At 37.3% G+C, this 25399-nt stretch overlaps 2 protein-coding genes and 1 long non-coding RNA gene across 8 annotated transcripts; 1 reads left to right on the top strand and 2 right to left on the bottom strand.

Moving 5' to 3' along the window:
- Positions 1–778: 778 nt before the first annotated feature.
- LOC138136944 (cyclic GMP-AMP synthase-like receptor) lies at positions 779–2778 on the top strand. 5 transcript variants are annotated; one of them, XM_069056247.1, is made up of 6 exons: positions 779–921; positions 1007–1198; positions 1292–1705; positions 1758–2093; positions 2144–2453; positions 2510–2778. In XM_069056247.1, the coding sequence occupies exons 2-6, from the start codon at positions 1112–1114 to the stop codon at positions 2587–2589; spliced, it is 1227 nt and encodes a 408-aa protein (XP_068912348.1). In that variant the 5' UTR covers positions 779–921; positions 1007–1111; the 3' UTR covers positions 2590–2778. The 5 variants fall into 5 exon arrangements, with proteins under 5 accessions (XP_068912348.1, XP_068912352.1, XP_068912349.1 ...); XM_069056251.1 differs by having other exon boundaries at positions 1007–1228; XM_069056248.1 differs by having other exon boundaries at positions 809–925.
- A 5622-nt stretch (positions 2779–8400) lies between these two features.
- On the bottom strand, positions 8401–10101 carry LOC138137466 (uncharacterized). Its single transcript, XR_011161753.1, has 2 exons — positions 8756–10101; positions 8401–8690 (listed from the first exon to the last, which is right to left on the bottom strand). It is a non-coding gene; the product is annotated as an uncharacterized lncRNA (long non-coding RNA).
- Positions 10102–24267: 14166 nt separating this feature from the next.
- Mettl5 (Methyltransferase like 5) lies at positions 24268–25272 on the bottom strand. 2 transcript variants are annotated; one of them, XM_069056680.1, is made up of 4 exons: positions 24993–25272; positions 24734–24945; positions 24545–24685; positions 24268–24491 (listed from the first exon to the last, which is right to left on the bottom strand). In XM_069056680.1, the coding sequence occupies exons 1-4, from the start codon at positions 25125–25127 to the stop codon at positions 24344–24346; spliced, it is 636 nt and encodes a 211-aa protein (XP_068912781.1). In that variant the 5' UTR covers positions 25128–25272; the 3' UTR covers positions 24268–24343. The 2 variants fall into 2 exon arrangements, with proteins under 2 accessions (XP_068912781.1, XP_068912780.1); XM_069056679.1 differs by having other exon boundaries at positions 24545–24945.
- Positions 25273–25399: the final 127 nt, after the last annotated feature.

Raw genomic sequence — 25399 nt, 5'->3', positions numbered from 1 at the left:
AAAAAAGTTGACCTGTTTTAGCTGAGAATTCGCGCTGACGTTATTGAGCGCAGTGTAATACGGGGTGATCAACAATGACTGAGTCTATTGGCAATGAAACAGTTGAAAAGTGCAGGTGTTTTTTGTCTCTGAGACGACATTAAAAACATTTTTGGTTATGCCGGTTATGTTTATGCTATTACAAAAATGAATCTTTGATGGTTCAAATTTGCCAAATTTCATTGTTACCAACAGAGTCAAGTCATTCTTGATCACACCGTACAAAGTGTCCGTAAAAAGCAAAAGCTTGGCAGGGGGGTGGGGATGGAAATTTGAACATTTATTGTTATTGTTAACCTTGATTGTTAATTTGTTTTGTTTGATGTCATTTAAAATTTTTGCATTAAAAATTAAATGTATAAAAAAAATTAATAAACAGAATTATATGACATTTTTAATTTACAATGCAAAAATTTCCGATAATAATGCGGAATCTGGAAAAGTACCCCGAATGCTTGCAGCGTTTCCACGTTGAATGGCAAGGGAAATCCTCTTAAAAAGGAATTTCTTAGATTTTGAATCCCCTGATTCCGCGATAAGTCGGTCTCCGATGACATTAATGAAATCGATTGTTTATTTGCACCAAGGGCCTAAGGTTTCAAAGGCTAAACCTTTAAATATGTAGTTAGTCCAACATGAAAACAAAAAATCATAGCCAACTCGGTCCCAAAAAGATCGTGAATGCCTAATACACCACGGTTTCTATTCCTTTTCAAGTGATTCCCAAAGTTTTGCTGGATTTCACCGACAAATCCTTATCTACCTACTGATAATAAAATGACCTATAAAGTAACAACGTTTCTGACGTACCGTCGATAAATTATTATCAGAGAAAGTACAGGTGCAAAACTACTGTGAAAGTTTTTTGAGGACTTAATTGTAGTAGGTATACCTAATTTATCTTTTCATAAAACTAGCATCATTCTTTTTCTTGATAAAAATTGAACAATATCAAATCAAATCTTAGTTGTAGGAAGGTGTGATTGACGAATTGTGAATTAACGTTTAAAGATTACCGACTGTAGTGTGAACATTATTTTTTGCTGATCATTTATCAGTGAAACACGTCAGCATGGAAAATATCTTGCATAAAGTCAACCGCCATTTTATTTCACTACCGGAGGAGGAGATACAAAGGAACGACAAAATCCTCAAACATGTAAGTCCATAATGGTTGCCCCCATTGTTGGTAAAACTGAATCAATTATTAAAAATGTATTTACATAGAAATTATTTTAAACGTTGTAAATAGGTGTTCGACGTTATCGTTGAAAATATGAAAAGTGTGGATAAACTTTTTGAAGCCTTGTACAGACGTCCTTTTTACGGAGGTAGTTACTACGACGGCCTTTTCGTTAAAACTGCCAATAAACCGTACGATTACGACTTGGACCTGCTTCTGTCGATCCCCAAAAAGGCAAGTCCTGTCCTACTACCGAGCAATATTCCGGGTCACATTCAGTTGAAAGTGCAGAACGTATCGTGGTTTGAGACCTTGCCTGTTTACGCAAAATTCAAAAAAAAGTTCCTGGATGACGACAACTACTTGATCACCCACAAGGCGCTGGAGTGGATGGAAAGTGTTGTCCAGAGAAGTTTCAACCTTCTACCTTGGTCCGCTTCTGGCAAATATTATTATTTGGAGGTTGGATTCGAGACATTCCCGGTAATCATGACTACAGAGAGAGAGAGTGGATTTGGCCAGCAACGTCTTTTAGATAACTTTCAGCAAATCAGGACCGGCTGTGACCCTTCACATCGACGTTGGTAGTTCCTGCACGCTAGATGTGGATTTGGTCATCAGTTTTGTTTTCACCGAGGACAAATGGCCGCAAGGGTTCTCGCCTAATCCGTATGAAAAATTTTTTTCATGGTTGGGGCCAACAACTGTCTTGAACGAGTTTTTCATTGTGGCCAAGAAACCGAAGAATATATCGGATTACGAGTATGAGTATACGTTTCTTGAACGCCACTGGCGATTGTCATTCCAGGAGCAAGAAAGAAAATTGATTGCCGATAAAGGGAGATTGAAGCCAGTAGGTCGGCTGCTCAAAGTATTATCGCAAATCATTTTTGATAAAAAGTTAAGACTAATCGGTTTTAGAAAATGAAGAACAGGCAGCAGCACGACAAAATCGCCAGTTACTACATCAAAACGGTTCTACTTTTCATGGTGGACAAAAGAAATGACGATTTCTGGCAAAAGTCCTTGAGTCACGTTTTTATGGATGCTTTGGAAACTTATACTAAATTCATCAGGGATAAGGAGATTCCATATTATTGGAACAAGGATTACAACCTAATTGACCACATAGATGACAGCACATTGAACAATTTTGCCTACAGGCTGGAGCATATTATCAAGGATATCAAGAAAAATCAAGACAAACCTGACACGGTGGTTAAATATTTGTGTAAAACGATGAATAGGTAAACATGATAATCACATTTATTCATGTTGTTTTTTCAGTGAATGACCGGGAACTCGAAGAATTCTACCGTAAAAACTTAGACAAACCAGAGAACCAATCCTCTTGTATTATAACTTAATAACGTTAATAATTAATCATTTTTAAACCTTTTATTATTTGTAATAGCAAAGGTTCAAAAATAGAAAACGACGAAAATGTTCCCAAAAATAAGTCGTCATCCACGCTAATGGGTATTGTAATTTGTCATTTGTGATCGTCAAATATTGACAACTCCGTTACGTCATTTGTAAATAAAAATTACACCCAATTCTCTTCCATATCTCCTTAATCATTAATAACTTATTCGATTGATACTGTAAAACTCTTCTACAAGCAAACAATCATTAAAGGTGTCTCAACCTCTGGTTCACGTTTTGACTAGTGTTATTTCGATTCATTCGATTATCGAAATACAGGATGTCCCAGAACTCGTGGATCAAACTTAGAGTGCGTTTTCCTTGGTGATAACTGAAAGCAATAGCGTTTAAAAAAAAGTACACAGTATAATCGATTTTTTGTAATGAATAATTAAAAGTTGACCAATCAGACGAACGCTGTTAGTTTAAATTTCAGGTAAATTTAACCAACAGTTTGAATTGCTTAGCAACATAATTCTAGTAAGAATAGTAGGGAATTTCCAGTAAATGTTTGGGCAACTGTGAACATTTTGACAACGTCAAGTTATAATTTGATTCGACATTGTCAAACTGCGTATTAAAATCATGTATACAGCTGCAGAATATGCCGAAATGCTCATACTTTATGGGGTGTGCGGGCCACGGCCTCCTAGATATGACAAGAGACAAGTCTCTTATCCGGCCCTGCGTGTCAGCAAAATGTTTGTGATTTCAAAATGACATTTAACGGGAGCAACTGAGCTCCCTCTTTTGAAACGAAGTTAAAAGCACATCAATGTGTAATATTGGTTGCATACCTATTTATACTCAAATTAAGCAATTAAATCCTTGTTAACTGTTGTTAACCTCTTTTATTAAATTTTGCATTTTGTAGTTTCCGTTGTTCTTGTTTTGTAATTGCATAGACGGCAAAAAAAAATGTTTGTTAAAAAAATAATGCTAGTAGGCAACCAACCATGCACCGTACCACAGCGCACCCTCGAAAACAAAAATAATGCCTTGAACTACGAATGCGCACGGCCGGATAGACTAAAAGTCTTCGTTATATCTAGGAGCCCGTGGTGCGGGCGCAATGCACGTGAGGATGCAAGGGAATATGCAATGCGTTTTCCATAACGTTTGCCATATCCAAACTTTAACGTATTTCTACGGTTGGTCAATCGTGCTCGAGACACTGGGTCCTTGGTGCCTACATGACAAGAAATTGGTGGTCCCCCGCGAGAAGCTAGAACGCCAGAGACTGAAAATGCTGTTCTTCAGTCCTTTGATGACGACGGTAGAAGAAGTATATTTGAAGAATTATATTTACCGCGAACCAATCAATACTTTAGAAGAACTGAATGACCGAATTCACGAAGCACTGGTTACTGTTATACCTAATATGCTTAGACTGGCAAGGGAAAATTGTTCGGGAAATTTTCAGTCATCTCTAGGTTGGAAAATATGCACTAAAAATTACCAAAATATGCACTAAAAAGAAGGGAAATATGCACATAAGCATTGGAATATGCCGTTAATCTGCACGACCTAATATTATATTAAAAGACAAGTTTCATAAGACCAGTCTTGAAGCACGAATTCAAGATTAAAACACGAGTGGCGTAGCCACGAGTTATTTTAAAGAATGAGTGCTTCAAGGTCTTATGAAACGAGTTTTTTTTACTATTTTTTGTAATTTGCCCTTTTTAAGTCGTTTTTAAACAAAAATGTTTACTTTCTTCGATTTAGGGATTTTTGTGGCGGTTAGTAATGTCTTAATTTTAAAAGTGAAAATTTGATCAAGTCTTCAAAGTCGCCTTTTGTTTTATCCAAATTCTGTCACTAAATACGAATATGGAAGATAATCTTTCATGTACGCTCGCTGAAATACGTGAAATTATCAAAAATACGGTCGCGAATTTGTTGCCTGATAAATCCTGATAAATAATTCTTTGCACATTTTGTAATTTAAACCGACACGCATGACGGATCAAGCTATGCCAACCTAAAAATTTTCGTAAAATGTTCCGTGAAATAATGGCTATAAGGACATCCCAGATGATGACGTCGCGTTCGTTAATATGTCTATTAGAGAATCAAAATGGAGGCAAATTACAAAAAACACTTTCTTGCTATTTATATACAGGGTTGCAACAAAGTATGGCAACAGTTACATATCTCGAGAATGGTTTCTCGGAAATCCTTGAGATTTGGTATGGAGTTAAGAGTATTTAAATTCTATTCTTTGCAATTTTATCAGTTTTATACCTTCATTTGAGCATCTGGTAACAAAAATAGAAGAGATATATGAAGAGACGATAAGTAGAGTGAGAGTGGATGGAAGAGTGAGTGAATGTTTCAAGACGTATAAGGGAGTAAGACAAGGTTGTCCACTAAGCCCCAGCCTGTTTGCAGCGTTTATAGGAGATATAGAGGAGATGTTCAGGAAGGGGCAGGTAGGGGGGGTCGTGGTGGGCAAAGAAAAAGTGTGGTCTTTGGCATACGCGGATGATTTGGTGGTGCTAGCGAGAGAGGAGAAAGGTATGAAAGAAATGTTGGGAAACATGGAGAAATATATGAGGAGGAAAAAGTTGACGGTGAATGTAGAGAAATCCAAGATGATGGTGTTTAGAAAGGGGGGTGGTAGCAGAAAAATAAATGAGTGGAGATGGGAAAAGGATAAAATTGAAGAAGTGAAAGAATTTAAGTATTTAGGTTATGTGATGAATGAAAGAAACACAGCAGCAGCACATGTGAGAGAGTTAGTGAAAAAAGCGAATAAGATAATAGGAGCGGTATGGGGGATAGGAGAGAGAAAATTTGGACATGACTTTAGAAGGAGGAGAATAATGATGTTTGATAGTCTGGTGAAAAGCGTGATGATGTATGGAGCGGAAATATGGGGATGGAGAGAGCAAGAAGGGTTGGAAGGGGTGCAAGGAAAATATTTGAAATGGGTGCTAGGAGTAGATAGAGAGACACCGGGCTGGATGATGGAGTGATGGAGGAAACAAAAAGGAATGGAATAAGAATAGAAGCAGGAAAGAGAGCAATAAGATTTGAGGAGAGGTTGATAGAGAGAGGAGAGTGTAGAATTTTGCAAGAGTGTCTGAAAGAAAAAAGGAAAGAAATAGGAAAAGGGGTATGGAAAGAGAGGGCGGCATATTTCGAAAGAAATGGGTATGCAGGAGCGGAGATAGAAAGAATGCGAGAGGGAGGCAGAGCAATGACAGATGAATTGGTGCAGAGAGACAGAGATGTGCAAGTGCAGGAAAGAAGAACGAGAATTAGGGAATCTAGGTACAATGGGAAGTATGAAAAAATAATAACGGAAGAACTACCAAAGTACCTAGGAAGAGAGAGTAGAAAGGAGAGAGTGATAATAGCAAGATTTAGGTGTGGAAATGAGGAGAGAGAGAATAAATATTGGAATGAGGATAGGATTAGAGTGTGCAGGATGTGTGGAGAAAAAAAGGAGACGATAGAACATTTGTTGAATGAATGCGTAGAATTGAGAGAGAGAGATGAAAGTAGAGAAGAAATGTTGAATGAGGATGGAAGAGGGATCGAATGGATGAAGAATGTTGAGTGGAGAAGAAGGACAATATGTGGGGAGGGATAATTGCTAATTTGTTAATTGGTTATTGATTTTGAATCACTGTTTTAGTTATTTACTTAGATTAGTTTTTAGTTATTATATATTATATTAAGTTAGTGGAAATGTATAAGTTAGTGGAAATGTATAAAAATGGGATTACTTTGAAAACCTGTATAGGTACCAAATATACATACATACATACCTTCATTTGTTTTAGAGATACTAACTTGAATTGTTTTAAATGACAACTGGGGTTAATTTCATGATAAATGATTGTTTTTTTTTTTAATTCAACACTGTATCACACAATGACCGTTTCATTAAAACTGAACATTTATAACTTTTAACGATAAAAGAAAGTCTATACAAGAAATAAAGAATTTTTATTTTATAAAAGATATTCAAAATGCTCCCATTAACTTCTTGACACTGGTGAATACGTTGAACAAAATTCTGTAATAAAGCAATTAAAGTATTTGGAGAAATATTTGCAATTTCATTTGTTATGCGTTGTTTAAGTTCTTCTGTGTCGAGTGGTCTGTTGACATAAACACGATTTTTTAAGTGTCCCCACAAGAAAAAGTCAAGCGGAGTCAAATCAAGTGACCATTCGATTGCTCCCCTCCTCCCTTTCCATTTGTCTTGAAATATTACGTCCAGATATTGGCGCACTTGTAATGTAATCCAAAATGGGGTAGTGTCCCATCTTGTTGAAACCATACTATCTCAGCTGGGATATTTATATCTTCATAGTTTACGAATATTTGTCTAAGTCAAGGAATAACTTGTTGTTGCAAAACTTGTAGATATTTTGCGGATGTCAAATTACCATCAATAAAGAAAGAGCCTATAATATTGCGACCAATGATGCCACACCAAACATTAATTTTTTGTGGATGTTGTGTGTGAACCTCCTCCATCCAATGTGGATTTCTGTCTGCCCAATATCTACAATGATGCCTCCTTTCTCGTTTTTCTGGACGCCACAACACGAATACAAACACAAACATCTATGGGAGGCCCATCCGGCCTGGGATTCGAACCCTGCTGTGTCGGAAGAGTGTGGCTCTTCCTTCCACCACTCTACCGTCAGCCCCTGAAAGACATACACACACACATCCATAGCTCTGCGGAGGTTCCTTCCTTGGAAAAAATCCTCCCCCTTCGGTAAGATTCGAACCCACTAGCGCCCGGACCGCGACTTCGGAGCACTGTCTCCGACAGCCATGCGGCCACTGAGCTACCTAGTTGATGAAGTTGTCATCCTGGTTATCTTGTTCATCATTATTTCACAAAACTCAGTTCGACGATCAAAGTCATCTTCTGTCAATTCATGGAGCAACTGAATTTTGTAAGGATAAAATTTTTCACGTTTCATAAATTTTGAATTGATCGTCTGCTCATGTTGTGGTTTAATGCTAATTGCTGAACTGAAGTTTTGGGATTTTCTACCACATCTAACATAACATTCAAAGAATTTTCATCATTTGTAACAATTTTTGGTCGTTCACATTTTGGATGCTCTTTTACACTTCTTGTCACAGTTGACCTGAAGATCGACTGTCGGTTAGGATGGATTTCATTAAAAAGTGTCATCACTTCAGCACAGCTTCGTCTTCTATCACCATATCCAATCATCATTAGAACTTCTATCCGCTCGGTTTCGCTTAAATGAGGCATTTTTATAAATAAATAACTAATTAGATTGCCCACACTTTGACATAATTAATAATAGAAACTGTTTTCAAAGGTAACTATGTTGGTAGAGTACCTATGTACCTTCTGGCTCACTTTAGGCACGCTAAGCGTGGTAGGCACGCGAGTGGTGGGGATGGTGGGCGTGTCCATCATAAGTGGGGGACCAATGGCGTTGTAAGTGGGCGTTTCCGTGTCGTAATTGGTTGTTGGTGGGGGCATTAGAGGGGGTGTTGTTTGTGTTTTTGGTGTGAAAGGGGTGGTGCTTGGGTGTGGTGGGGGCATCAGGGGGGTGTGGTCTCTGTTTCTGGGGGGAAAAAGGTGGTACTTGGGGTGGAGATTTGAAACGTGGCTGAGCGTTTGGGGGTGTGGTAACGTGGTGGGGGCTTGAAAAAGTGGGGATGAGCCTGAATGTTTGTTGGGTGGTGTTTAGACATGATTGGTGGGATTTGTGGTGGGTGTGGGTAAGAAAAACAACCTCTGATTAGGAAATAGATTTAATTAGTTATAATGAAAGTTATATATTTGAGTATACATCACATCTTGTTAGTCGAAGGGTAAAATTCTTCAATGACGATGATGAAAGTTGAAGACTTTTTAAATGTGTATGGGGATATAATCCTCGATGAATACAAACCCGAATTTCTTCGTTTTCAACGGATGAAATGATCTCGTAATGGTTTACATTATAGATCATGTCCATGGTTTTCCGATGATGCGATAGATGGACCGGATACATGTGGATGTGTTTATGAGGCTGTAGCTGAGGAACTGATTAAAAAGTTAATTAATTTGTATTTAAGAATATTTAACAATAAAAAATGTTAAAAACTTACCTTTTGTTTTCTTAAAACCCCAGATATGGTTTTTGTGAATAGAAATTCTGAACAAAGTCTTGTGGAACAAAGTCTTGTGGATCGTAATTTTCTTCGTCTTCGCTGTCCTCGCTATCAATCACTCCATAATCGTGGTGGTCATCATTCACAACATCAGGGTCTTCTTCCGGCATTTGTGTATTATTCTGTGATGATTCTAATATCGATGGTAATGATAATATCGACGGATTATTTTCTAAATGTTTTGATAGTTCTGGCAGTGGTGATGGTGGTGGTGCTTCTATTGCTAATAATTTCTGCTCTGGAAAAGAGGAAGAAGCTGTTGTTTGTGCCTCGTTAGAGGTAATTTTTGGAAGCATTCCTGACTTCTCTTTACAGATAATTTTTGGAAGCAATTCTATTTTAAATGTTTTTCCTTCCGGTCCTCTATTGATTAAGTCATACTTTCCTCCTCCCATTTCCACCAACTGCTGATCACTAAAACTGTTGTACCTTTCTGGAAGAAACAATTTCTTAAGGTTGTCCAACTCTACCATTATTCGTTCTCCGTACTTTGTTGAATGTCTCTTTAAGTTTGTTAATGAATATCTCATGTTTTTCTGCATAGTGGTTAAATTTTCCCAAATGAATCCTCCCAATAAATGGAATTGTTCACGTAGACATTTTTAGCTTTTTTGCTTCTTGGTTGGAATTCATCCTTTTCTGACACAATCACACACAAAACTAGTAAATTATTACACTGTTACTGTTATAACACTCTTCATGTGTTAAGGGACACTACGTTCCTGAGTACAAAATCGATAATCTTAAATATACTCTTCCTCCCTCTTTTTTTTTAACATTCCAAAAATAGTTTTATTTGTTTTCGTCGATAAAAACTCGGAAATCTGATGCAACCGCGTGACCCGTTAGTCTTTCGTATTGAAGATAATTTTCGGGTTGATGGCTTGTTTTTCCTTGAAAATATAAATAGAACCTTATATTTATCGCTATTTAAAAATTTATAGAAGATATTTTATTTGATTGAGTGCCTCGTTTTTCCTTATTAGATTATAAAATGCTGCATAACATCACGTGTAATCCTAAGGCCCGGTTGTATAAAGCGATGTCAAGTTCGTTGCTGAAGTTAACATAATGTCAAGCAATCTGATTGGGCGATATTTAACATTGGATTTGAATCAGCCAATCAAATGGGCGATTTCCGACTTGACCAAAGGCGTAGCAATGATTTTTTGCGGGGGTGGGCCAGATTTTAAACCACAGACAGATGATACATAGATATTACAAGATGTAACTTGTTTTTAATGTGTTTTACTTTTATTTTGGGGTGGGCCAGAAGGATTCTGGGGTGGGCCGGGCCCACCTGCCCCCCCCCCCCCTTTGCTACGTCCTTGGACTTGACGCCTTGTTAACTAAGCTTTATACAACCGGGCCTAAATGTATCGGTATTAACAAGTTAATATAAGACATTTTATTTTATTCATTTTCTTGCTTTTCCTTAGATTATGAAAATTTTATGTAAAATGACGTGTTGTCTTAAACCCAGCGCTATTAAAAAATAGAAAATATGTTATTTATTTTAGGGCTTATTTTTTCCTCGTTAGATTGCGCGTGAGAAGTATTTTTTATTGAGTTCAGTGACTCTTTTTTATGTATGAAAATATTTTGATGACCTCTCGATCTTCTCTCTTTATCTCATTGTTGTATTTATCAACACAAAGAAATCCGGAAGACGAAATTCATATAAATTGACAAATTCTCCTCAACATTTCGTGCAGTTCCTTCGTAGTTCTGAAAACTAAGAAGTAATGAATAGTTACTTTGTTACGTTGAAAAAAGTGAAATACATACTAATAACGAAACGAAAATGGTTCAAAAGATAATTATTGATGTTCAAGATTTCAAAATTGCTAACAACGAATTTGTTTCAAAAGAAGTGAATGCAATCGTTTTTCGATTAAACCTCCTTTTTCGTATAATTTATTATTGAAACAGGAGCAAAGACAAGCTAAGTGGGTAGAAAGTAATCATCACGGATTGTCTTGGTGTGAGGGGATAAACACATATAAGAGGACGCGCCAATTTAGACTCTGATGCTGAAGTGTTCGTAAAGAGTTTAGAAAAAGCGAAGTCGGCGAAAAAATTTTTAATAAATACTCTGCTCGTTGAAAGTGTGGATGATGAGGTTAGCATCAAGAAGTTGAAGGAGTTATTTCCAAATGTGCTAAGATGCAAATCTCACAGTAAAATGTGCGCCGTTGAGAACTGCTTCTTAATCAAAAAATATTAAAAGTTGGCTTCATGAAAGATGAAAACCTACAATGGTCGGATTATTAAAGAATTTATAAGATTAAGATCAAAAATGTATTCAATTGATGTTGTTGATGCAGTTGATAGTGAAATAATTAAGAAAGCAAAAGGTATTAAAAAAACAGCTGTAGATGGATGAAGTTTAGATAACTATAGAGATTATTTGTCGGATAAGAAGACATTTTTTTATAGTAGAATATTAATATTTAGATCACAAATACATAATATTTGTAAGAAAATATTCGAATTCATAAAGTTGCGCCACAATTCGGGACGATTTCGTATCGTCATGCATCGCGATGGCACACCCTTGCCCTTTCACCCCCGATGACGAAGTATAAAAACGAGGTGGTGTGATCATTGGTATGACCATATATGGTCGCCTCTATGGTCGGAGTACGCGGTCATGATGATGAAATATGGGGGATGGGGGTAGTATATAAGTTAAAATGTTAAGAGAGGGAGATTCATTCAGATGCATTCATACATTGACTCTCTCCATCAAAGTCTAAGGTGTCATCAGCAAATGTGTCATCGATAAAATTGTTTCTGAAAGTAACAAAGTGTTTTATAATAATTTCTGACATATCTATACTCAAAATATAAATAAGATATCTTTACAGTGGCGGCTCGTCAGGGTAGGCAAGGTAGGCACCGCCTACCCAGACTTTGCCAAAGATATAAATTTATTCAAGTTAAAATTTATTAATAAATATAATTTAATAACTCTGAAATGTAATTTTTAATTTTTGTTTATCTACATTATCGAATGTTTTATCCATTAGCAGCGCGCAATGAATCTCCGCCAATAACTTTGCACTGTCTACCAATACTTTGGCTTGAATCATGTGTGCTACGCTATCGTAAGCGAGGGCAGGCGACTGCACGCCTAAGCTAAATTTCATCTGAATTTTGCGAACGTGAGAGATTACCCTCTGTCTCTCTTTTCTCTTTACACTGTGTCAGAGTGAAATTGACGTGAGGGCAAAATATGTCAATATAGCGTTTAGAAGGCAACTGGATCGGTTGCCTTTGCGGCTTTCCCACCGATTCGTTTTCTACCTAGTCTGGGGCGCATGAGTTGTTGCTTCATTTTCTTCAAAATTCAGATGATTTTACAGATGTTATAATAAGTACATTTTCATTTATAAAGGATAGACATTTACAAAAAGTAGGTAACTTGGTATTGTTAACTTGTATAAACCTCGTGACAAATTAATCAAGGAAAGAAATAAAATCAACTTACTTTTCATTAATAAGCAAACTTGTAACTTCTAACTATTAGTATTATTATAAGTTACTGAATAGTAGTTTTGTAAACATATAATTTTTGTGACCAAAAACATTAATTAATATCTACTGGTGTCAAATTATGTACATAGCCCGTTCGTTAGAAACTTTCTGATTTCCCAAAATCGTATTAATATGAAAATTGGTGGCCGACTATAATCGACTGCTCCAAGCTCAAATAAAATATTTTCAAAATGCCGACACTTTCGGAAATACCGGAAATCGACGTCATCTTTGTTTTTTTAAACAGAAAGGCCCCATTTTAATTATAAATTTGGATTCTACGTTAAATTTTGAGTTTAGAACGTCCTTTTGTTAACACTTATCTGTCATCGTTTTTGACCCACGTCATCTTCTTCTCTAAAAAGCAGGGTTACATGGCTTCATTAAAAAAATATATCTCCTGAACCATTGCAAATAAATAATTGTTTTTTTGTTTATCGAATTCCTGAAGGTTTGGTCGATCTTTTGCGCTATTAGTGACGTTTTTTTAATGTTTCATTCGCCGACTGCAATTTTCAAATGTATGTATTGCCGCCTACCCACACGAAGAGGGTACAAGCCGCCACTGTATCTTTAAGTTATTTTGATGATACGATACGAGAAGATGGTGTTTCAACTTATGCATGGGATCATTATAAGATTAATAATGTCTAAACATAATAAAAATAAAACATTGTAAATATATTTCCGAATTTAAGTGTACTTGTAGATTGGTAAGCTGACAGTGGTCAAAATGACTGGGATTTGCTTGAGTCTTGTTCATTTTATTTGATTGTAAAGCAAAAATAATAAATCTAGGCTTCTCCAGCGGATTGGTAGTCCTTACACGCCAAATACTGTGAGCTGATTTTGATATACATATTAGGATATTTATATAAATCCCAACTTCTCAAACTCATTTGTAGAGGTCTAGCACTTTGAATTGTTTGATAGAGCTTAAGCTTAAGTCGTTCATTATCGTTTAGTAAAATATGCGGAACTTTCCAAGTAATCTTGTCAATGTTAAGTCTGTAATCATCTCCAAGCGTTGTTGTATGTACGCTATTATTGTTTGATCTCTCTCTTATCATCAAAATCAATTCATATTTAGTGTTTGGAAGTATCTATCTTATTATAATCTTCAGCAAACCCTAAGAGCATTTTTAGAGGCACACAGAAATTGAAAACTCCTTATTTGATAGTTGTCTTCTAATCTTCATCCTGCATTAAGCAGTCGAAAGCTTTCATCTCGATCCAACGAAATATAGTTCTTTAACGATGTGGTAATTCCCAAATTACGAGCATGATCAATTTTCACACCGTTAATTCATAACGAATTCCATCCAAGAGAAAGGATACACAATTATTAACAAATTGTAAAGCATTTCCAGGTGGGAAAGTACCATCCTTTTTTAATAAAGTGCCTACAATGTAGAGGAAACTTTCAGATGGAAGTACACTTAAATCTTGATTTTTAATTGAAATTCGAATTGTACCACTAGAATTGTAGGATTCTGTATATGGTGAATAGCTGTAGAATGTCTTCTTTGCTATCGATTCATCATAGCGAGGTGCTTCAGATATATCCAATAAATTATTCATTTCGAAGAGTTAATTCCAATGGGCCGTATGATTTCTCATTCGTTAAGCCTTTCATTAGTTAAATAATTGATTAGACAAAGTGAGAGTATATGCCAAGCACTATGTTAGACAGAGACAAAACAATTTAACGACATTCTTTAACTTTAATGAAAGGGAAATCATACGACCCAATGACTTTAAAAATTCTTTTTTTGTTATTGGTAACCAATTTTGCTCATTTACAACATGCCTGAGCGTGTTTAAACGAACTTTAAAAAACGCTTTTTTCCATGGCAACATCGCGCATTTTCCATGGAAACATCACCAAACCCGAGAGGACCGGAGAAACGTGAAGTCTAAATGTTAACTCATTTAACATAAAAAAAATATCGTAAAGTATTCGTGGATAACTGATCTATTTCGAACACTCCGGCTACGCCGTCGTGCTCGAAAAATCGCGCGTGTTTTAAAGACCTTAATATCCACTTATACTTTAATATACCAAGCGATCATTTAAAAAATAAATCGAGTTTGCTTTGGAGCCTATGCTATAGCATGGGTTGCCATAGGTAACACGCCACACTAAATATTTGTGTGGTGTGAACATGATGTGAAAATGTCAGAATTGTCAAAACTTGACCATGGTAGTAAAGCAATGATTTTAATGTATTTATCAATATTAATAATGGAAATCAATATTTGAAGTAGGAGAAACTAAAAACGTCTGTCTGATTCTGTGATCACGTCTGTTGAAAAGTGGGGTTATATCCAGATACAGATTATTTAACGTAAAAACTTCGAAATCACCTCATGCAATTCTCCATATTGTAGTGACTCAGTTTAAAATTTAAATTTAAATTTCCGGTACCGCCACAACAGCGCGCCAAATGTGAAGGTACTAGCGGCTAGACTAGGCACTACGAGCGGAAATATAGCGGGGGGTGAAACGGGCTCGCGCGGGTGGTTGACGGGGGTAGCTCACTTTTGTTTGGTTTTTCGAAACGAACAGACCTTGCGAAGAGCGATCCAATATTCCAAAAATCTGTAAGTTACATCTGAACCAATTACACTACCGTTCCGAGTAGCTATTTTGTGTCCCGTGAAGAATCCGGCGTTTTTTTATTCACCTGGGTAATTTATCCCACTTTCGTTGCCTTTTTTTTTGTGTTTCGTTTTTTTTGTTTCGGGACCAGGACCACGTGGTAAGGGTATGTTGTAGATTTCATTTTGTTGCATGCTGTTTCTTTAAGAAGCGCCCATTTGTTAATTTTAAGCGTTATCCCTAAGTTTTCTCCCGGGAGGTTCATTTTTTTTGTAATCTTGTAATTTCGGAAATTCGGAGCCGTCGTCCGTACCGCGAGCGTCCATTTTGTTTCTTTCACTAACATTTTATTTTAACGGCACACGACCCGCCATCTTTTTGTTTAACATTACCAGCGATTATTGTATTCGTGATTTATGTTGTTTACTGATATTTGAGCCATTTAATGTGGTTCTATTTTATCGTTATTTAACTTCACGTTTTGTTCTCTTTATTTCCTCATTGTTTAATGTTGTGGTTTGTTGTTTTTGCTTATGTTATCCTTGTTTAATGTTGCGTTTTGTTTTGTTTATTTGATCATTGTTTAATGTTGCGCTTTTTTTGTGTTGAATTTTCGCATCGTTTAATGTTACGCGTTGCTCGATTGAATTAAACTCGGGTTTTCTTTATGTTGTTGTTAAGCACCGCTAGGTTTCGGAAGAGTTAAAGTAAAATGTTGTAAGTGCGCCACAATGGGAGTTAGGTTTCAATCAGGAAGTCGTGGGGTTGTCTAGTAAATTCCTGGGGAGGCCACGGTTAAGTTACGACCGTTAGCGGAGGCGGACCTAAGTCCTGCTCGATGCGGCTCTGGGATGCTGACGTGAAACCTCCGTCGCGGTTCTAGAGATCTTAGGTTTTTGTCGGTAAACGGTTGGTTGGGGAAGGTGGAGCAAGCTCTGCTCGAAGCGGCTTGGGAAGCTCATCGTACAACCCCGAGGCGCTTTGTCACTATGTCTTGGTCGGTGAAATAGCCCGACGTTCATTACTAACCTGAGTATCTAGAAACGTCGCTGGTCTCAAGCCGATTCAGATTATTCTTCTGAGTCCCCTCGCGGCCGAAAGTTTGTTACCTCCAGCTCTAAGTTCCCGTCGGCGTACCTTGACCGCGTAGTTCCAAATTAAACATTGTTTGTCATTAATCGAATTGTAAAATATGAGTAATACCTGGGATACGGTTTTTGAGGAGGGTTTTTCATCCGTCCCTGTCTGTAATAACTGCACCATAATTTGTTTACTTGTTTTGCAAGCTTTAAACTGTCATTTTGTCTGTCATGTGCCCGTTTTTCTGTTATTTTAAATATTGTTGCATTCATCTTGTCGTTTATCTTTGTGATGTACTCAACTAGTTAATTTCTTGTACTTCGTTAAACTTAATTTCTGTCTTTTGTATTCGTTCCAATTTCTTTTTCATCAAAGTTATTACAGACATTTTTAATAAAAGGTATTTTGCGTCCCTCACATGTGTGTTTTATTTGCGGCACTCTTCCAACTGGAACCGTCACCGTTTGCATTCCGAACCTTTTCCGCCAAAAGAAAATCACAACGTAGGGCTCCTCCGATTCGATGACGATCACGACCACATTTGTTACCGTTTTGCGCAGGTTCAAATATTTGGCGGAAAAAGTAATGTATTCAAATCATTACAATATTAATGAAGAACAAAGGAAATGGTCATTTGGCAGTAAGACTGAGATACCCGCTTTTGAATTCAAACTAACCGCCAATAAAAGCTATGATAGTACCGGTGTCGGTACCGTCGGCGACCGCTTAGGGGCGGGGGTGAAAGTCGACAGGGGATGAACGGCCATGTTTTTTTTTTTTGGAGACACTTTGGTCTTGACTGTACAGTGGTGCAGAAGTACGGCGTATTTTACTGTGTTCAAATTGTGCGATTTTAGTTGTTTTTTTTCTATTATTGAACTGTGCTAAATGTTGCTGTCCAGCTTCTGTTTTTGAAATAGGTATGTGTTTGGGGTACTAAAATTATTTCTGTTTCGCGCGAAATGTAGTTTAACAATAATAAGACACAAATGGGTCGCAAGTGGGTTTGTGATATTTCCGCCATGATTTACAAAATCCACAATTATCTCGACCATCCCCATGTATTACGTTTTTAACATTTATAAGCTTGCGAAGGAGCGTAAGGCAGCTTGGTTCTAGCTTTGCGAATTTTATAAAATCGTACGGATCACGTTTTGTAAACTCAGGTGTAACAATTCACTAACGTTCTGAAAAGAAAAGGGCACAAAGTTTTAGCGTGGGCCTGTGGCTTTAACTGTTTCTAAGCGCACTCCCTCATTTTTGATCCCCTTTTAATTATTCCGAGTGACGCTTTTGGGGTAATAAGTACCTAGTTATTGCTCAACACGTTAATCAAAATTTCAAAGTTTCCACTTTCCATCCCGGTAGCAACCAAATGTCTTTATATTTCAGGTGTCCCCGTGGGTTTTTCCTTAGCTAGGGATCCACTACATTTAGTTATTGCCACCACTTAGTCCTGGGCGCCTCCATTATTCAGGGCGCCCCCTTGTCGATGAACCGGCAAAGCTAAGGTCGACCGGACTGTGTTTTTTTTTTCAGGTATGTGTTATTAGTTGTTACCACTTGTCCCATCCCAAATTGGAGGTTTTCTTACGTGGTTCCGTCAACAAATATTTGTCGCGGTTTCGTTTGCATTTTTCCAGTTGCTGTCAATGTCAATTCTTCCTTATCGCGATGGTCTCTCTCTGTTTGAGGGGTTTAGTTTCTCCTAACATCCCATCGTTGAACACGACCCCGCGACCCCTCGTTTGACATGTTGCGCCCCAAGAGAGACCCGAAAACCATAATGCTTGGCGGGGCTTGCGGAATGCTGGTCCGCAACGTCGCTCATGGTGTAAGTTGAATCCGAGTTCCTTGGCACAAAACTTCCGGAATGGTGATCTGTTCCCTAAGTTGTGATACTTGATAAGCGTCGTTTGTTTTTGCTTTGAAATAGTCATATTCAACTCAACCGCTGAACTTAGAGTAGCTAAATTTGTTGACTTAACGTAAAGCAGCTAGGACCTTTTCCTTTAGCACTAAATCACGGGTAGGCGGGAAATGTTAAAGTTATAAGGATATGGTGCCACAGACCACCGGAACACACACAAGCCACTCCCTCCTTCAATATCGTATCTGTCGTACATTGTAATTTAACTTGGAAAAGAGAAAAAGGATGCTAAAGTTCTTGTCTAGTGCCCGCTCCCGCTCGAACGGTCCGAAGTAACTGTTTTGTTTGTAATGTACATGACCCTTCTGTTTTTTTTTTCTGAATTTTGAATTGTGTTGTTTATGAAATCAGGTTTGCTCAACTTACAATAACTGTCCCGTTCACGTCGTCACTTCGGATTTGTTCGTATTTTCAGGAGAGGTTTGTAGCGGAGGTCTAGGGGAATGGCCAGAGCTTGGGTGCCCTCTCCCGAGACGTTTTATTATCCATTAATCCCGGCGTTAACAAAAATCATATCATTGAATAAATAGCTGGTTATAATTATTGTGTTGTTTTATTTGCACTATTCTGTGTGGTTCACAAACTCTGTTGGAACGAATCTGGTAATGTTTAATTTGTATTTAAAAAAACACAACGTAGGGAAATTAACGAGGTACGATCACGCGCTCTTGGTCATTTTTGAATTTCGCGGGTTTTATTTTCATTGCGTATGTTGGTAGAAAAAAAATGAGATGGCCGCTTGGTGGAAATTTTGAATTACCCACTTGGTTCATCACAAGACAAACGCGAAAAGTGCCTGGGGATTACCTACTAAAGGTAATCACTAATCAGAACTTTCAATTAGCATTGATTAATACAAATATTTTCAGATAAAAACTAATCAGACAGAAAGTAAAAAAAAAATGATTTACAGGGATGAAAAGGCAGAAGGTATCAAACTACAACACTTACTAGCCAAAATGAACAACAAAAAAACACAAATAGAGTTAAATTTATTGGTGATGTTCGTCTTTATGAGTTGTTTTCCCGTTGGTTTCAATAAATGTCTCGAAACAAGTCAATATTAACCGTTTGGTCCCAACTTTGAGCAGACGACGTGGCATTTTCTTTTTGAATTCTAAAATTTTTTACCAAAACTCAATTTTATAGATATGCGCACAGTGTATAGTATAATTCAGAATAAGTGGCATCGCGGTAGGCGTTGATTCTCTAAAGTGAGCTTTATGTAATGTCAAAAAATTTAGTAAACATACTTATAACAAGAAAATAAACACAAAACGATTTCAATGGTAATATCAAGGCCAAATTAAAAGCGAAGGTTACCAACAGCATCGAAACTAGGGTATTATTAGCATAACGGTCTTGCTGCCAATGTAAATTTGAATTTCCAACGCCTACCGCGATGCCACTTATTCTGAATTATAATATACGTCGAAAAACGTTTGCGCAAGTCGTTCTCCGTTCTGTCTTCTGTGAGCGTAGAACAAAAGTGTATAAAAATTTAAAGGTGTAATTACTATAGTATAATTCAGAATAAGTGGCATCGCGGTAGGCGTTGATTCTCTAAAGTGAGCTTTATGTTATGTCAAAAAATTTAGTAAACATGTGAAACCGTCATTAGTTTATTCTGAGGTTATGCGTTACATAATTTTGACATGGTTTTCACCCACAGCAGAGATAACCCCCCCAGGCAAGTAATACACTTTTCATAAATGAAACAAGGAAATTCCAAATACCATAACAAGAAAATATACACAAAACGATTCCAATGATAATATCAAGCAGTGTTGCCAGATGATATTTTTAGATATCCCTAGACTGAAGAATTAAAAATCCCTAGAAATCCCTAGATGACCTTGACCAAAAAAATTATGTCTCTGCTGTCAGCTGTCAGATGTTTTATGTTATACTTTTGTTGCAAATTTTTCTCAAAATGCTGATTTATAGTCTGTACCTGATACGTGTGCTTGTACTATGGCGGACAATAAATTTAGGCCGGCCTGTCATTGGCTTGACATCAAAATGTGAAGCTGGCATTATGTTCAACTAACCCCATTTACGATTTTTGTCATTCTTGTCATCGTGACAGCGATAATCAAAATTAAAATTGGGAAAAGAAGCGTGCACCAGAGAGAAGTGCTACTACAAATCAGTTATGCTAGTGCGTCGTGATCTTTAAGTTACGAAAAGGGCGGACGAAACGCCAAACAGCTTGAAAACCTTCAGTTTGACAGTCATAATGACAATAAATGGTCGCTTGCATTGACTTTTTTGAAATGTCAGAAATTTGCCGGCCTAAATTTATTGTCCGCCATAGTACCTACAAATAATGATGAACATTTTATAATGTGCTTTAATCTTTGCGTGAAACATGATCTTCCAACAGTTCCAAACTTTGCGCCTTGGTGACTTTTATTATCGGTAAAGTTAATATCACAGGACAGGTTATTTTTTTTAAAACAACTGTCAAAGTATTGTCATGTTGGTATGAGCCTCTAATTATTTGATGGTTATTAGGTTGGCAACGTAAAATGTCAATTGTATGTCAGCCATTTTGACGTGAAGGCGCTTGCGATACTGAAGCCACAATTATAAATTTAAAATAAAAAGTAAAATAAGTTTCCGAAAGCAAGGATCTGGACGACCTCTAACACAAAGAGAAAAATTAGCTATGATTAGATTATATGAAGAAATGCAGACAGAAAAACCGACCATGTTAATGAAAGAAAATTATTGACATAACTTCAAATCTAATCGAGCGAGATTTTACGATATAGGTACTCGTAGGTGCTCTGAAACTAAAGGTTTTAGGGTGGTACAGCTGGTCTTTGAGGGAATTTTGACACTGAAAATCATATATCTATTAACTAGTTAATAGATATATGCTGAAAATTGTTTTTAAAAGAATGGAGCCGCGGTGAGTGCCATTCGTCATCTCGACTCTAGGGGCGAACGAATAAAAAAAATGAATCAAATCAATTGATTCAGTGAAAGGAATCGAACTTTCTACCTCTAAATTCTATAACATGCAAAAATCCCTAGATTACGGTAAAATCTGACAAAAAGTCCCTTTCTCCCTCGGTGTTTCAAAAATCCCTAGATCTAGGGATAAATCCCTAGACCTGGCAACACTGATATCAAGGCCAAATTAAAAGCGAAGGTTACCAACAGCATCGAAACTAGTGTTGGGCATAATCGATATATTTCCATAATCGAATTAATCGAAATAATCGCTTTGTATAATCGAATGATCATTCGGATTGTCCGATTATGAATGATCCGCATGCGCAGTTGCTTTGAATAACGAGTGATATTCGGATGGACGATTATGAATGATACCAAGGCGGTCTCATGATACGCAAATTTCAATTTTCACATCAAGTTCTTTTTTGGAATCTTAGTGAAGTAAACGAAACTAATCTCTGCTACCCTTACTATTGCGGGAAGAAATAAAATCACTAGATTAAAACAATGAGAACCAAATGACAGAACCACCGAATGAATGTCTCGTAATAGAGTGGTCGGGTCGAGTCGTATCGAGTGATCTGGAGTGATCATTCGTTTTACCATCCAGTTCTCGACTTCTCGAAATATTCTAACGAATTATTTTAACGAATGATAATCGAAGAGCGTAATCGAATGATCGATTATTCGGCTATAATCGATATATTTCGATTATATCACTCATAATCGCCCAACACTAATCGAAACTAGGGTATTATTAGCAAGTGTCTCGCTGCCAACGTAAATTTGGATTTCCAACGCCTACCGCGATGCCACTTATTATGAATTATAATACAGGGTCTCTATAAATGATTGTCGGGTCCAGCCAGCCATGGAAAGTTGTCAAATTTTGAATGTGCCGCTTAGTTCGGCAATTAATGAATGTCACATTTTCAGGTTAGGTTGTTGGCTTTTAACCAGAGACAAGTTTCAACTGTGCTTTACTCTTGCTAACATTAATGTATTTATTATTTAATGTCAACACAGGGGAACAATTATTGCCTCCATCGTACCGCCACACACTGTACAGGAATTGGTATGAGAACAAATCCAAACAGATAAATATTGAGAACACCTTGTCCTCGTATACCACAATACAATACTTGATGCTGCCTTTTTGTCTGCTTTAGTGCTTTCACATTTCTTGTTTTATGCTAGTGGTAAATACGACCTAGACTGAATTGTCGAATATGGTATTGACTCCCATTTTTTCTTCCAATATAAATAACAGTGTTTTTCATAACAAATAAGTCTTACTGGTTTTTCAATAAAATCAAATGTATTCAACAACATAATTTACAACACTAAATAACGATAACAAATAGGTATTTTTTTTATAAAATAGATTGAGAATGTCCCCCATTAACTTCTAAACACTTGACAATTCTTCATTTATTTTCAAAAATATTTTGCAGCACTTCTTAGTTAGCAACACTGCTATCCACAGTTCCACACACCAATTTTCAAAACATGTAAAGGAGTCTCTACAAATTGGTGTGGATTCTCAGCACTCCAAATTATGAAATTGAGGTGATTTTCAAACTGAATACATTATTAAACACAACTTTGATAATCTGCAGGTTGGAGTTCTTGTACAACACTAATTTTATAAAGATGCAGTTGTAGCCTATTTTTAATGATTTTGTGACAAGTGCATCGTGGTACACCAGATTGTTGAGATAAACAGGCTATGGATATCTGTAGTCTTTTCCACCATTTCTTTCAAATCCTTGAGTATTTCATCAGATACTGGTGCTCGTCCTAATGATTTACCCCTGCTAATTGTCCTGATTGTTAAAAATCTGTTCACAATGTTGTTCAGATATTTTGATGGAATTCATTTTTACAAACAGATAATTCCCCATTATTAAACCTTCAATTTCGAAAGTAAAAAACAACAATGAACGTGTTCTGTTCAACAGAACAAACCATTGTAAAGAAAATAAAGCTAAAATAAAACATAAAACATTAAAGCATAACCTCACAAATTTTGCCAGTGTATTTACCTCTAAAAGCGGACGTACTTGCAATTTTTATTGAAAAATACTGATTTTTGGTGTATATTAACTGTGATTAACTGCGATAAAACGAATATAAGGAACCAAAACTCGACTGACAAGCGCAAACGAAACGTCAGTCACTAATGTCAGAAGTGACCGTGAAAACGAACTAGAATTTGACATCGGTTTCAAAAAAGCGGAACAGTAAAATTTTTTTTCCAAGGCTGGCTTGACCAGACAATCATTTATAGAGACCCTTTATATAATATACGAATGACTTAAGGCTTTTAATCACGACCTGCTAGATAGTCAGAGTGTCTATAGCGGCCTGGGCGTAGACCGAAAAGTCCTATGTTCTCATGATTCTGACGTTTAGGGTTGATTTCGGGGGTTGCTGTTAGCAACTAACTGTCATGCTATCACATCTTCATGTGCATCGTGACAAATTTGACATGCAGTCATGCGTAGTTGTCCAGTGATAAATGATACATTACTTTAATTGTAATTACAGTTTGGATATTCTAAATGGCAAAAGCAAAATGTTGCGCACTGGTTCGGTTGTGCGGGAGGGACAAAGTTTCGGCGCCGCGTTTTTTGAAAATATCTCGGTCAGTGGCGAGTGCAAATTCATAGAATAATAATTTACCCAAAATGATATTATATTCAAAACTGTACAAAACTTAAAATCTCATTTCCACCAAGAATGGCAAGGATTAATTAAGCAAATATAGGTAATTGTTTTGTTGTGGACCCATCTTTATCTGAAATGACCCGCTTAGGAAATAATGTAGGTACTGCAAATCCAAGAATGAGATTATAATTTTAATATTAATCTAGAAATTTTAACATTACAACTAACGGAATTTGTTGTTGCTGCATTTACCGCAATATCTGTTCTAATATGATAAAAAAGCCAGTTCATAAACACTAACAGCAAAATGCTAAAAACCAGAAACACCACACAGAACTAGCATCAACAAAATTAATAAAATTGTTGTTATTAAAGCTACTTTTAAACTGCGACACTCTTTGAGTCTTTGACACTGCATTTTGACAACTTCACTGAATTCATTACATTTGTTTATGAGGTTATGATTATTTAGTGACATTCCTCCCTAAAGTGGCGCCGTGGAGATCACAGGCACTAAAACTTCGCCCAGGCAGATGTATAGTGAAATATGTCAATCATCAAGACGGCGGTGCTTTTAATCATACAAATTACTCGGTACTTATTGATAAACAAGTTCAGTCTCATTTTTAAATTTTCATTTTTGTAGTAGATTACTGAACAATATCAATAATGATATTCTTTTTATTTTTTCATCGTACAAATACACGTAAATTGGAGAAACATATGAAAAACAACTGTCTTACAAAATTTGAAACCTAAAAAAATCGACTTGAATATCAACAGACTTCTTTTTGTGGAACTTGAACGTCGACGGCAAGTCGTAACGCAACTCCGCCAAAACTTCCCCTTTGGCGCATAACGATTCGGCAACTTTCAAAACATGTGACCTTAAAAAGGAACATGAGTACCAACCCAACCCAACCCAACTTCGATCACCTACCTTGTCGAAGTTTTATGCAAAGAGTAAACAACGTTATTGGAGAGACGTAAAGCAACTTGCAAAAATTTCATGTCGATGCCCTCGTTGTGCTTGGTCCCGAAGGGCGGATTCATCACGACCGTATCGAATTGCTTGTGAAACCTAAACCAAACAGTACAGCCAACGTAGAAAAGTGCAACCGCACTAGACCTGTCAGGCATCCTGTTCACGTCACATTGCACGGCGTCGACGTTGCTGACGCCTTGGTCCTCGACGTTTTCCCGGAAGACGTCCAGTGCATCTGCGTCCACCTCGAAACCGACCACCACGGCTGCGTCCAGTACGGCGGCGCCGATCGAGAGGGCGCCACATCCGCACCCCAAGTCCGCCACCGCCTTGCCCGCGACGTCCCCGTACTGCGACTGCAATCAACGATTACTCGCGTCCACCATCGCCACGACTGTCATACTTGCATGGTGTGCAGCACGTGGCAGCCCAGATGCGGCGGCGTCACGTACTGCTCCAGCGCCACTTTCGGTCTCTCAAACGTCGAGATGGACTGCAAGCGCTCTTCCAAGCGTCTCAACTTCAAACAAGGCCACATTTTGATATTATTTGTTGTTGTTGTCGAAGCGAGGCAGCACTGGCAGGATCAAGTTCCCAAAAGAGGAGTCCTGTGATATGAAGTAGCCTGTTGATTGGGAGTTCGCCGTTTGCAGTGCGGCTCGCTGCAGCGAGCTCATCGAGTATCCGTCAGATTGAGGCACGGTGGTCGAGCCCAAAACCGGCAACGCTGAAGAGTTGAGGGTTGAAGCGACTCCTTGCTTCAGCAGGAGTTGTTTCTTCAGTTGCAAGTCCTCCAAGATTTTGCGATTT

Source organism: Tenebrio molitor, chromosome 8 (assembly GCF_963966145.1).
Source record: "Tenebrio molitor chromosome 8, icTenMoli1.1, whole genome shotgun sequence".
Lineage (NCBI taxonomy): Eukaryota > Metazoa > Arthropoda > Insecta > Coleoptera > Tenebrionidae > Tenebrio > Tenebrio molitor.
This window is presented reverse-complemented; position numbering and strand designations above follow the sequence as displayed.